The sequence below is a fragment of the Thermobia domestica genome, unplaced genomic scaffold, assembly GCF_964235325.1.
Source record: "Thermobia domestica unplaced genomic scaffold, izTheDome1.hap1.1 HAP1_SCAFFOLD_153, whole genome shotgun sequence".
NCBI classification, from domain to species: domain Eukaryota; kingdom Metazoa; phylum Arthropoda; class Insecta; order Zygentoma; family Lepismatidae; genus Thermobia; species Thermobia domestica.
The window spans coordinates 409,354-423,993 of NW_027655899.1; the positions used below are offsets into that span (position 1 = coordinate 409,354).

At 36.4% G+C, this 14,640-nt stretch overlaps 1 protein-coding gene across 3 annotated transcripts in view; it reads left to right on the forward strand.

Moving 5' to 3' along the window:
• The window catches only part of LOC145676470 (ankyrin repeat domain-containing protein 17-like), a 151,530-nt gene that overhangs the window by 71,829 nt on the left and 65,061 nt on the right, over positions 1–14,640 (forward strand). For all 3 annotated transcript variants that reach the window (XM_081747272.1, XM_081747273.1, XM_081747274.1), the window contains exon 9: positions 13,798–13,972. In XM_081747272.1, coding sequence (XP_081603398.1) covers positions 13,798–13,972 — 175 coding nt within the window. The remainder of the gene's footprint in view (positions 1–13,797; positions 13,973–14,640) is intronic.

Consider the following 14,640-nt stretch of genomic DNA (forward strand, 5'->3'; position numbering starts at 1 on the left):
TAAACGTGAATCTGATAACGGCCTTCCATTTCTAGACCTATTGATTACCCGATCACATAATAAATTGATTACAAAAGTATACCGAAAACCCAATGCAGGCACTACTTACATACATCAACAGTCAGCTCATCCGCCAATGTACAAGGCCAATATTTGGAAGAACTTCTTTCGTAGAGCATTATTAATTTGTGACCGTCAAAAACGGTTATAAGCTGTGTATTTTTACAAAAATGGTTTAATCAAACACGTAGATCGCTGCAAGTCCCCAAAACAGTAACTTCCAAAGAAGCAAGAACTTGGATTAGAATTCCTTATTTTCCACAACTTTCAACAAAAATTCAACGTATTCTTGCAAAGCATAACATCTGGTTCAAGTATTACCCCCAAAAGTTTACAAAAACATCTCACTGGATTTAAAAGCTATTTTTGTCGATCCATTAAATAAGGCAGGTATTTACCGCGTCCATTCCGAATGTGATTTCTAAACATAATATTAACACGCGTGTGAAGGAACATGTTAGACAATCAAAAAAGTCACAAGAAGAAGGCATGTCGGGTTTTGCGCTTAATCTAAAACAACATTCACATAATATAAAACAGGTTAAGGTAATAGGTTCAGCAAAATAATAATAATAATTTAAAAAAAAAACCGGAAAATTAAAGAATCGTTCTTTATTCATAAATACAAACCTGCATTGAACCTTGATACTGGCAACATTGATCGAACTTGGGTACCTACCTTTGATGCATACTTTGGATCTGGCAATAGTGGCCTAACATAGACACCACATTCTTTTTTATTCGGTTCATTCTTTTTTCATTCTGCTCTGTTCATCTCAAGATCTGTTTTGCACGTTACATTTATATAGTGGTATGTATTCCTGGTTTGACTCCTTTTTTCGCCTTTCCGTTTTAATCCTTTTTACCTTGCCACTGAAGAAGGAACCAGCTGACAGTTCCGAAATCTTTAAAATTTTTCAAAGGAGGATTCATTGGTAAGTAGCAAATTTTTTGTTAATTTTGAATATCCCCCATGCGCCCATGTAATTATTATTATTAGAGACCGGATGTTAGGCAAAATGCCTATTTTTTAATATTAAAGATATGATCAAAAATAACGTTTTAAAGTTTATATAGGGGGTTATAGTTTCTATTTAAGCCAATTTTATTTTGCCTATTTTGCCTATTTCAACCTTTACTGCCTAAATAATTGCTTTAGTGCCTAATGTTGCCTATTCTATGCATTTTTTTCAAAATAAGCCTTCATTGGAAAAAAATATAATTTATATAACATAAATAATACATACATATATACGTATATTAGATGTTTGTAAACAGAAGCACGTGGTACGTTACACGTGCTTGTGTTTACACAGGGTGAACTTCAAAGATGTGCACATACTTTCGAGGTGTTTAATATCAAAAGAAGACAAAAAATCATCTTGTAGTTTGTCGAATTCCGTGTCGTGTGCGAGTGATAGTGATGCCAACTTGGAATCGAAAATCGAATCTTGACAATTGGAATGGAACAGATAGATGTTCACATACATTGGGAGGTGATTCGTGACATGAAAAGAAGACAAAAAGTCCTCTTGAATGTCACGAATCACCTCCCAAAGTATGTTCACACTTTTATGTCTCGCTCCAATTGTCAGGATTCGATTTTCGATTCCAAATTGTTCCCCCCCTGTCACTCGTATACGACGCGGAATTCCACAACTTGCAAGAGGACTCTTTGTATTCTTTTGATGTCACGAATCACCTCCCGAAGTATGTGCACATCTTCCAGGTTCACCCAGTATATATGGAATGCATAACAAGCTTCGTTTTTATATATACAATAAAAGAAAATATTGACAAAAAAGTATGTTTCTATATTCTTTGAGCATTATTTATGACTTGAATCTATTTTTTAATGGTATTGAGTATTTATATTCATTATTTCGAGCTACATTTTAGTGCCTATTTTACTGCCTATTTTTTAAATTTTTAGTGCCTATTTGCCTGCCTATTTTCTAGGTTTTTAGTGCCTAAACATCCGGTCTCTAATTATTATAATTTATGGCGTCTGTTTACGAGCTTCAGCATTTCCACGTTATACTTTTATGCTACCAGTTCATAAATCTAGGTGGTCACTGCATTCAATAAGATAGAGTGTTACAGAAACAATATCAGAATTGTCCAGAATCATTGCTGCGTTCCTATAACACTTCTTTAGAACAGGACCAATTGATTCGTTTAGCTGGCAGGTATTTATACCGATAACTCGTTGAGGCAAGAACACGTACATAGATAACGAAGGCAATATGGCAGAAGCAGGCTCTCGACTACCTGTTAACATGCCCCATTTAACAAGGTATTCCGGTCATACTTTAGACGATCCTGATCGATTTTTCATGAAACTTGATCACTTAGCCATACTCCAATCGTGGTGACCCGAAAAGAAAAAGGAAATTTTATCGATGTACTTGCAGTACGGTGGGTCGAAAAAAACTTTTTTTCGGAATTTCGATTGGCTGGGTTGCGGAAAAGTTGCCTGGAGTTAGTGGTAGTCAACACACACAATTTGGATTTCTTTAGTCAACCCCTTCCTTTGCCTCATCGGACTTGAATATTTTTATAGCTGCGGCTATGCAACCCGCACGACACTACGAAGAAAATTGTGCTGCACAGCTATAACCTTTGGTTCTTTTTCACATTGAAGCATTCTGAGGCTGAATATAAAACGCAAGATAAAAGTGAGATGCAATATTGTTCCTATGTGGTTAAAAATTATAATCAATTAGACGAAGAAATTGTATTGATATTTTCAAAACACATTATGAATATAGGTCATGAAAAATTGTTGATAGACTTTCCCTTTTATCTTTTAGCTCGTCTTGGCATATACACAGAAACTTCCCAGAACCCACTACGAGGAGGTGGTTCCAAATTGAGTTCTACCTGCCCACCCACTTGCTTCCGTTTTTGGTTCATTTACATTTGATAGCCGTCCTGGGAGTTCAATTTTTTGCATTTTTTTCTTCGAGAGACTAATTTTGCCATAATAAAGCCTTCTCTTCTGTCCGCTCCACACACTAATGCTGACGCTTCTGTAACTAGTTTTATCATCCTCCCCACCGCTTGCGTATGGCACGAAAAACATCTAATTTCCTCAGAAGCTGTAGCCATCGTTATAATATTTTCTTCTATCTGGCTCGAAGAAAATTCTCTTGTTAATGTTCGCTTGGTGAAATCCGTTGAGAAACAATCGATCATCTCATGATATTTACTTGCGTTAGTTTACTGTCGGAACAAATTCAGTAGACTTGATCTCTTTCTTTGTCCATACTTTTTTTTTTATTTATTTCTTCTTCTTCCTAAAACTTGGAGGTTCTGATTCCTGTCGATGATCGTTGCCAACAACAAGTTTTCCGGATAGGCAAAGTAAACGCTGCAGCTAATCACAACATACAGGATTCTTCTTAATTCCTCTGGAAGAAAGGATGCAGATCGAGCGAGTAGCCACAAGTGTCTGGTCCCGTTGGTGTGAGAGAAGAATTTCGCTTTATTTCAAAATAAAATTTGTGTAAATACTTTGCTGACATACCGTGCAAGTCAACGAAATGCTTCTTCGGGATGTTCGGTGCAAATATATAATTGGAGAATGCGAGCTGCTGTCATTAACCATCGGGATATGATAATTGGTCCAGGCTTTTCCTTCAGAATGTCTGGCGGACACAAACCTGAAACGGCTCGTCAAATGTCCAAAAAGTATTGCTGATCATTACTGAAATGTTTTAACACCATTTTGTCAGGTCAGTCCAGCGCCGAAACACACAGGCCGCAGGACTGTGTATACAATTATAATGTTTCCGACTTATTATAAAACAATGCTTTACAATTATTATTATAGTCGTGTACTACGTTGTAGGTAATATATTTTCTATTATAGCACAGCCGATTTCAAAATTACTTGATGTTAGATTACTCGTTTAAAGATTTCTTTATAATATAACAGGTTTAAGAGAAATTGTTCACGATAAACGTGAAAAAAGCTGCAATGTAAGGTTGACAACATATTTTTCACACTGTATATGAAGAATATAAATTGAAACATAAAAATACAGTTTTTCGTCTAATTGATTATAATTTTTAACCACATAGGAACAATATTGCATCTCACTTTTATCTTGCGTTTTATATTCAGCCTTAGAGTGCTTCAGTATGAAAAAGAACCAAAGGTTATAGCTGTGCAGCACAATTTTCTTCGTAGTGTCGTGCGGATTGCATAGCTGCAGCTATAAGATATTGAAGTCCCATGAGGCAAAGGAAGAGGATGACCAAAAAAATCCAAATTTTCTGTGTAGACTACTGGACTGACATGAGGCAACTTTTCCGCAACCGGCCAATCGAAATTCCCAAAAAAGTTTTTTTCGGCCCATCCTAATTTGCAGGCTGTAGCTCTTGATTTGGTATTGCAATTAGAAAGTCAAAATCAGTTTAACAATCTTAATTACGAACAACTTAAAAAAATTGCATTGTGCTGTCTGAAGCTACTAGTTTATAAAGCAGAATTAGAAATTTTTCAAATTCAACAGAGCGAAAATGAGCCAAATGATACATACTTTCTAAGGAAATTAAGTACAATTAGGCAGCTTAAATGGAAGAATAGAAGATTCACTTTCTATCATTAGGGTTACAACGAAACTTCTTTCAGGAAATAGCTCTTAACTCTTTGCAAACAGTACAGCAACTAGTAAAGTCCCTCCATTCTTTAGGAGCGGTCCAGAACTTAATGAAGAACAGGTATTACGCGGAAAAGTCACAGGCGATTCATTCTTTTTACGGCCAATCCCACTGCCCATCACCATATACTTTAAGGGAACTTAACAATCCTGCGTTCCTAATTCTTCAATACCAACCCACACACAATAGCCCATCATTACTGTGTAACCCACAACTTGTACCTAAATATTCGCAAACGCAATACTCAACTTTAACCCTCTGCACCGCTACTGCAGAACGTTTCCCCACCACAGTCAACTTCCAGTCAACCAGAAGTACCTGAAGTTTCCAAATTAAATCTCTACCAAATAAGTCAAAATCTGTCCTCACAACCACCCCATACCGATCTAATAATATCAGCAAATTAAATGACCGAGCTTTCATTAATGGTCGCACAAAATGCCATGAAAAATAATTTTAGTTGCAATAATGAAGGGAAGCATTGTCAGAAAAACGGGCAATAAAGAACCAGTAAGGAAAACAATGGAAAATGCAATCGCAGAGATCAGCAGAATAACAATTTCAAGAAGAGCGACAAGATATCTGTATGTGCTATCTGTTACAAAAGGAATCATAGTGCATCTTCTTGTTGGAATAATACTCAAAATTCCAACTCGGTAAACGCATAGGCGGACTCGCAGGGCGTAGTCAAGCCTAGCAAGTCATCCAAGAACAGTCAGCGCGAGCAACACCAAGAACCACTGTCACAGAATATCAACGATCAGCATATCCAGACCACACGCTTAACAACAGAAATTTGCAACTCCATGGATAATAATTTCTTTATTCAAGCGACCTGCGATTGGAGAGAGCACGCCGATTTAGAGACCGAAAATAATAAAGTATTATTATTCAGCGTTAAGGCGGATTCAAACAATCTGCCAGTGATGATTGACACTGAGTCGTCCCTGTCCATGTGGTCTCGTAAGGATTATCTTGAAATTGAAAATTAATACCATTCGAGACACGCATAAGCGGCATCATTAATAAAGTCGTTATTCTGAGGCACGTAGCTTTTATTAAACTCAAGGTTGAAAATACTTCTTTTTCACACTACTTGTGCATCATAGATGGTGATTGTAATCCTTTACTGTTCACTATGACTTACAGTTGACCAAAAAATCTCAAACTTCTACAGGATGATAATGTAGGCACTCTGTATCATCTCTACTGATTTTGGAAAAGCTCCCGCGAAAACTGTTCGAGTTATGAATTGTTACCGTATGATTACATTGCACAATATGCTTGTATTCATAGGTGTAACCATATGGTAACATTTGTCAATATGGTGTGCTTGTTATGTAAAAACCACTTCTACTAGAGCAGTACGATAGTAAATTGAAATAAGAGGCCAGTTGCAAACTACTGAATATATTTTAAACCGTGTTTAATTACAAACAATACTTTTGTGTCACAACTTCTAAATAGTTATGTTATCAAATGTCTGAGGCATATAATTACAACTTACAGCCACTTGTCAAGAAAAGATGGTGACTTTTTTGTGTGCAAGTTAGTATAAAAATGACAGTGTATTTATTTGGACTAAATAAATTACAGATAATGGTTATGGTATTGGATATTTTCTCGCACTGTAATGTAGTGCTTATGGACATATTTCTTTACCATATAATAAAATTTTCAGACCTTGCATCACATTTCATGCACGTAATTCGACTAGTACCATATTTCTAAACCGGCACCTTCCTTTAGACGTATGGATAGGCCAGTGGGCTATATTATCTGTTGTAATGTCATTACCCTGGCAAACTTTTCAGTGGTCGAAGTGTCTTTCCTTGCGGTTCCATTGTCGATTCTACAGAGGACCATCCTCTCTTCGGTTTCCCATACGTAGCAAGTGCGAAGACAATATCAGAACGATATACCTTCAACTGTAAATGTAATTCTTGAACCATTTTACGGTCTCTCCTGCATATCAACAAGCTGTTTACTACAGCCAAGTCTAGGATGTAGCCGAAGATTCTGAGGTACCAATGTTTGGCTTTCATTGTACGATAAATTTCAGTTAGTATATTTGATTTATCCACTGCCCCTATATATTTGTTTTATCGTTTGATAGTGGCTGGGCACTAAACATGCATTTTCTCTTTGAAACTTTGGAGTCAGCATCAGAATCGGTTATGTCATCCGGTAGAGATGTAAGACCTTTTGGAATGCTATTTTTCTGAAAAAAGAAACAAAGGTAAAATTATTCTAAATCAGATATTTTTCCATTGTCTTTTTATGAAGTAAAACCTTCAAACATGAAATGGATTTTGGTAAATATTTCGATTCAAAGAACGTGATTTAGAATTGTATTATGTTACATAGAATTTACTGAAAGTACCAGTAGCAAGTTATAGATATTACGCCAATGGACGACAATAGTGAAAATGTAGGAAACAAAAAGGGAAGGGTTTTTATCGATTTTTTTGTACTAGTAGTTTTGAAATTTATATTCAATATCAAGCATATAATATGCTTGAATTTAGCAGCAACACAAAGATAATTTGCAACAGCAGAATACTTCTACGAGATGCATAAACATATATAGGCGCCTCATACCTCACTGTCAGGTACATAATCTTGATCAAAATCACTGGAACTTAGGTCTTCATCGGGTATGACAGCTGTTGTTCCTTAAGACTTTTTCGTAAAACATGTTGACCGAGATACCTTCCCCATCCATTTTGAGCGACGACGAACTGAACTCTGAAATGAACAAACTAAAAAGTATAATAAGTCACTAAGCTAAAAATATATTTCTCATAGATCAGCGTTCAGGATAGATCTGGGTAAAAAAAGGGTACATAAATTGTACCTAAAACACATTTACATTTAACGATATCCTATATAAAAGTATTATTAGAAATGGTGTAATACCCACAAACCTTCACTAACAACGCCCCTGATCACAGTTCACTGGATTTACGAAAGCTGAAAATGAAAATGGACAAGCTTTTATGAAACAAATTGATGAACCAAACTGCAATATGTAAAATTTCACAGAGTAAAGACATAAAACATTTCTTTCATATATGAATATCAACAGTTCAGTAAATACCCTTGTACATAAAATCGCAAAGAATACAGCTCAATAAATAATATAATTTTATTTCCTCATTGAACAATGTAACCATATGGTTACGCTAGGTTTAACAGCACCAAACGTACTCATAAATTGATATAATTGATAAAATTGAATTTAAAATCTTTCAGTTAGCCTTTATAAACAACTAGAAGCCAGCAAAACAAAATTACTGCTACTTACCTAACAACCAGGAATATTTCCTCTTCACCATCTGTGAATTCTGGCTTCTACTAACAAACACAACACATCTTTCCCGCGTAAATTTACCCGAACTGACTACAAGGTGTCAGCACGAGTCAGCGTACGAAGCGGAAAAGTGCAGCTATATGTTAACAATGACCAACAACGGAATATTGAATTAGCGTTCACGCTAGACAAGTTTGATTATTTTGTAACCATATGGTAACGAAAGGGCCTGACGTCCTTTCTCGACTTCTTTGTAAAATCGACCTACAGCGTAATTCCGTATCTCTATACAAAAATCCAAGGAAACCCACTTTTCCACAAGAACATAGAAAGACGGAAGAAAGGTTACTGTACACGCAACTGCAAGCGGATGTACACTAGTGTCCAAAATTATTGTCGCATGTCTATAAATATGTTGTTATAGGAATATAATTTGCTAACGAATTCGCCCGATATTTCTTATAATGTTATTATGTGTATAATCGCCAAAGACGTATGTGTGGCAAATTTCATGTCAAAAGAGCAATAAAGAACAACAATATAACGAAAATAAAACTTGTCGATTCAGCAACATTTTGTTGTACTCATTCTAATTTTCGTATTTATAATTCTTTTGCTATGAAATTTACAACAAATATACATTTCCCGATTATACACATAGTATTAAAAGTACCCTGCAAAATCATTATCAAATTATATTGTTACAAGAAGACAGTTAAAGATATGTGACAATCATTTTGAACATGAGTGTACATAGCTTCACATCACGTAAAGTTAATATACCAGCAAAAGCGCATTTCTACTATCCAGTTTAAATTCAGAAGGAAAATCAAGACTCAGCATTCTTTTATTGTCTCCTCTCCAAACATTACTAGACGGATAGGAGTTTCAAACAATAACAATGAAAGTTCCAACTAACGGCCTACGTTATTAATTTCAAATCCTACGTCACGTATTATTACCTTAATAAATGAACTCCAGTGGCATATACAGAATTTTTGTTTTAAAATAGGTTAAGAAGAAAAAAAAAATCAGCTTCGAACACAAGAAGAAATTCGGGAACTATTAAAGAAAACTGCCAAAATTTCAACATTGATCTCTTTGATATAAATCCTCACGTGTTGGAACACCAAATAATCGCTGTATACAACTTGTACAAATACAGAGATGTATTCTCATACAGTCCAGAAGACGTTGGTTATTTTAGGGGATGTGAACATAAAATGTGGATAGATAAAAGCGCTTCATTTCATCACCGTTCCTTACTTATTCCATTAGGAATACTGGACCAGATTGATAAACAAATTCAACAGTATTTGTTAGACCCTAACTTTATAACAGAGAAATACACTAGCAAAAACAACAGTGACACGTTACTGCTCATCATGTTTCCTGATTGGCGTCACTATCTTTTTCAATTCTTCCGCTTTTGATGACCAAATATACACAAAATACACATTCTTCACAGAATAATGACTAACGGGATTAGCAGTTTTTGGCAAAACTGCATCTAATATTTCCTAAATTTGCGTAACTCAAATCTAAGACGCACCTTGATTTTGGAAGGAGAAAAAAGTCGACAAAAAAGTGCGTCAGAATCGCGTAAATACGGTATTTACAGAATCCAAAAGAGTCTCGTTCATACTGAAATGCTTACATCAGATTTATGAGGGTTTCTAAGACAATTCACTGATATGTATTCACTTATCGGGGGGACCTCTCCCGGAAAATTATGAAAATAGACTCCTGAAAATGCAATTTTAGGAATTTTTGAGCAAATAGGTTCTTTTTTTTTTTTCTTTTTTCAGAGAATACATATTTTCGCAGTTGAAAATATGTAATCTTTGAATAAGAATATGATGGAGTAACTAGGGATGTTCTAAGGCTCTAACTCGTGATGGTAGTTTTCGTCATGCTGTTCTGTAAGCCAACCGTTTGTTATATAAGAAGCCATGATAGTAATGTTTGTAAATCTTAAATGAAAGAAAGACTCATTTAGGTTTTTGTTCGAAGTATTTTTATTTTAATTTTGTCTTACATTATAGTTAATATCATATCTGGTAATAGACGTAATGGGGCTTATGCAGAGTCATTTTGTTGCGTGATTAGTGCCATACTAAAGAGTTCAACTAACATGTTTCCTGCAGTAGTCAGGCCTTTAGTATGGCGCTAATCATACGTCAAAACGACTCTGCATAAGGCCTAATGTGTCTAAGAGCATCTATAAAAGACATGATACCGAGTGATTGGTATGACGCCTTCCCAACAACTGTGCCACCGTTCTCTTCATGGAGCCAGTCCACCATGAAGAGATACATTTTTAAAATTAATTTCATAAATACGAAGAAAGAAAAGAAAAAAAACTGAATATGTATTTTTTGTGCTAGAAGAAGAAGAAATTTGATTTGTCTGATAATAGACTTCTTACATTATTTGTGTTTTTCTAAAACCTGTTGTTATATTTTTTCTCATGGTCTTATCCTTCTTATATTGTTCTTTTCACTTATTTACTAGTTCCCTACACACATTCATTATTATTGTTGTTGTTATTGTTTAATTATGGTTTCCTCGATTTATATTTCTTGCTGTTGAATATACGTATGGATCGGTTATAAATATTAATATAATATAATATGAACATCATAAGAAATATAGAACTGGCAAATAAGAAATATTGCGAGTGCTATAAAGAAAATTTAACTATATTTTTAAAGAAATCACGCATATTATACTAGTCATTACTAGTATAATGCGATTTCAGTGTTCCAGCCAATTTGAAAATTTACCATTAAAAGATGCAAATTTTAAGGCCCTTGGGGGCAGTGAAGATAAAGTGCGAAAATTGTGAGACATAAAATACAGTTATTCTGTTAGTTAATACACAACTCCAAGCACCTAGTACAACTTCATTAAACAAATGAATAGCTTGTAATAATATTTACTATTTTCATGATTTTTTTGTAATCATATCATTATAAATTTTCCAAAATAAATAATGTACAAATAAGTGTATAACAAATCAATGTAATACTAAAAAACCCTCCACTGTTCCTCCGACTGATTACGACTAACCATACTCAACCCAAATCCATTCACATGCTACGAAGAAACGTACGGAAATGTTACACTACAGCAAGCGCCAATAAAATTAAATTGTGTTGCCCTTTCAGAGAGTGAAGATTAGCCGTAAAAATTTTGAAATAAATCATAAGTCTTACATTAATCAATACACAACTTTTGACACCTAATGCGATTTCTTCATCAGGTAACTTTTCAAAAATTTCAACCTTTTTCTCTCCACCCTACTATAGGCTATATACCACTGCAGGCGTGACTGGCGCTGCTGTCTTGTGAGGGCCTAGTAGGTTGGCGTGCATACAGTGTGCATTCGTGCAACCGCCGGGATACAGTTTGACGTGATACGTTTGTTTCAGGCAGCTGGAAAGTCTTGAGCTACTGTATCTGCTGTAATCGTTAGACGTAGTCAAGCATTTAAGACCAGATAATGAACCTCACGTGGCATTGTTACACGTCGGTGATTCCTACAATATTTCTCTTCGATGTTTTCACCAGCCAGAAACCGATTCCACAGTTGCAACACAATACTTCGAGGAACATTCAAAGGCCTAGCCTATTGACTTTGCCCCATTTCTTGTCCTCCGATGGTCGACCGCGCATTACATCATTCACGTGTGTTCTCTGAGCCATCGTGTGTTCCTAGGATACTGATATACGTTGCGCCTTCCGAAAACCGCAACTCATATGCGTTTCTCCCACTATGGATACCGCAATTATAGAGAGCATCTTGTAATAACTTCTGTATACCTGTATGGGAACAACATCAAAACATTAACAACTTTAGAGGGTCTCGAAGATATTCCAACAATAGGCAGGATATGCGTGTAATGATTGTAAATAAATGGATTCTTTCTATATCATTTATGGATTTTAGGCGCTTGTTGTTTATACATTTAATCTTATCTTGGGTTATATATTACAACGTTTGATGTACTGTATATTTTCGCAGTTTCAGATTGTATTAAGCACTTCATTCACTTTTTACATAGAATCAGAACGCTGTTTAATCTCACTTAAGTCCACAATTCCATGTTGCCTTAAAAACAAAATAACAACAAATAAATAAAATTCAAATCTCTTCATAACTCGTTTTCAGGAGAGGAAAAAAATAAAAGGTTCATGTCCAGTCGGTAATCATCATTTAAATTATATAAATTAATCGAAACTTGAAGTAGTCGAAATAGTCTAGCAGAAATTAACAGTTTGACATACAGATGGTGATCAGAAAAATGGAAACACCTGTACGAAATTGCAACTTACCAGATTAATATGGTGTCGGGCCACCTTTCGCCTTCAGAACAGCCTTGATGCGACGTGGGATGGAGGCATAGAGGTCGTGAATGGTAGCAAGTGGAATTTTACACCATTCCTCGTGCAGGGCATCGGCCAGTTCTGTGAGAGAGGATGGAGGTGGAAATCGTCGCCGGAGTCGTGTTTCCAAGACGGACCACAGATGTTCAATTATGTTGAGATCTGGGGATTGGGCGGGCCAGGGGAGGTGTTGAACTTCATCCCGATGTTCCTCAAACCACGCTGCAACAACGCCAGCTGTGTGAATGGGTGCATTATCATCCTGGAAGATGGCCTCATTGTCCGGGAACAACATCCGGACCATAGGATGCAAGTGGTCTCCTAAAATTGCGACATAATCGTTGGCAGTGATTCGTCCGCTAAGTGTGACCACAGAACCCAATGAAAACCATGATATGGCGGCCCACAGCATCACCGAGCCGCCGCCATGTTTCACAGTTGGGCGTAGACACTGCAGATCATAAGCTTCTTTGGGCGTTCTCCACACATAAACACGGCCCGTGGTTGGGAATAGGGTGAAGGATGACTCATCCGACCATGTCACACGTTTCCAGTCCTCAACGGTCCAAGTTGCATGGTCGCGGCACCATTTGCGGCGTGCGAAAGCATTATGGTCCCTGATGAGCGGTTTGGCCCGTGCAACACGATCCCGTAAGTTCATGTCATGTAATTCGCGGCGGACTGTGATTGTCGAAACAGGGTGGGGAAGGTGCTGATTGAGTTCCTCCGTCACTTGCTCCTCAGTGGCACGACGGTTCTGCGTGACAATGCGTTTTAATACCCTGCGTGACCTGTCACTCATGATTTTCTTCCGCCCACTGTTTCGCTTCCCCGATGTGGTTTTCCCGTGTGTTGTGTAGGCCGTCATCACTTCGACACTGTCCCACGCGACACACCTAACACAGTAGCCACTGCCGTCACACTCACTCCACATAACTGCGCACCAACAATTTGCCCTCTTTGAAAATCTGAGAGGTCTCCCATTTTACACTACCTCCGTCTGCTGCAGCCACTGGACACGTAGTATGGAGACCGACCTAACACCACCACCAGCGGTCCGGCGCTGCGGGCGCGACACCACTGCCAACCCATACATCTGACGTGTTGCCATCTACAGATGTTTCCATTTTTCTGATCACCATCTGTATTATTATTGGCTAAAATATTTGTTACGAGTGAAGTAACTGATGGAAGAACCTGTAAAGCTTTATTTTGTAAATTTCACAGATATGGCGAATATAATTCTTTTCATGCTATTTGAATTTCAACTAATTTTACCTTCAGTATTCCCGCCTTAGACCTTGGCAATTTACCATTTGTAGGGTAATATTAAGTTCTGTGCTTACGTGTACCATTTTTCTTTTAAGGTGCTAACATCAACGCTCAGACGGAAGAGACTCAAGAAACTGCTCTTACGCTGGCGTGTTGTGGTGGCTTCTTAGAAGTTGCTGATTTTCTTATAAAAGCAGGTGCTGATATTGAATTAGGGGCATCAACGCCACTCATGGAGGCAGCGCAGGAAGGTCATTTAGATTTAGTTAGGTAAGTAAATAATATAAATTACTTGCATTAATTGTCAAAGAACTTCGTAAGTTATATAGTTGCACAATTCAGACCTGTGCCTTGACAGTGCTTACAGCTGTCAGCAAAAATTCGATTTCTTTTTAAATATGTATCTTGTTCATCATACACAGTGTAGCTTTGGAAATATTCACAGTATTAATAAAACAAAACCGACCAAAGTACCAAATATATATTAAGAATACCTATGTAACAGTTTCGGGAGTGTACGTAGTAACATCGCCTTCGTTAGCATGACGTGGCTGATGAAGGCAATGTTAGATTGCCGAAACTGTTTCACAGATATTAATAATAATAATAATAATAATAATAATAATAATAATAATAATAATAATAATAATAATAATAATAATATAATATATGTGTGTGGTGTTTTGGGCAATTTTGTTTTATTTTTTTTTAATAATATATGATACTGGAAAGCAAAGTGAATACTTTGTTTAGTGAGTTTTACAAATTGTTTCGATATTTTAATGCAGGATGATCTTTAAAATACATGGCAACATGGCAAGTTATGTCGTTTTAGAATTAAAAATGTCATCATGGGTAAACGTTACAAGAGTTTGCCAAATCAGTTTTTGCTAATAGCTAGCATTTTGATACGGATGATGATGTGCAGTCTTTTGATA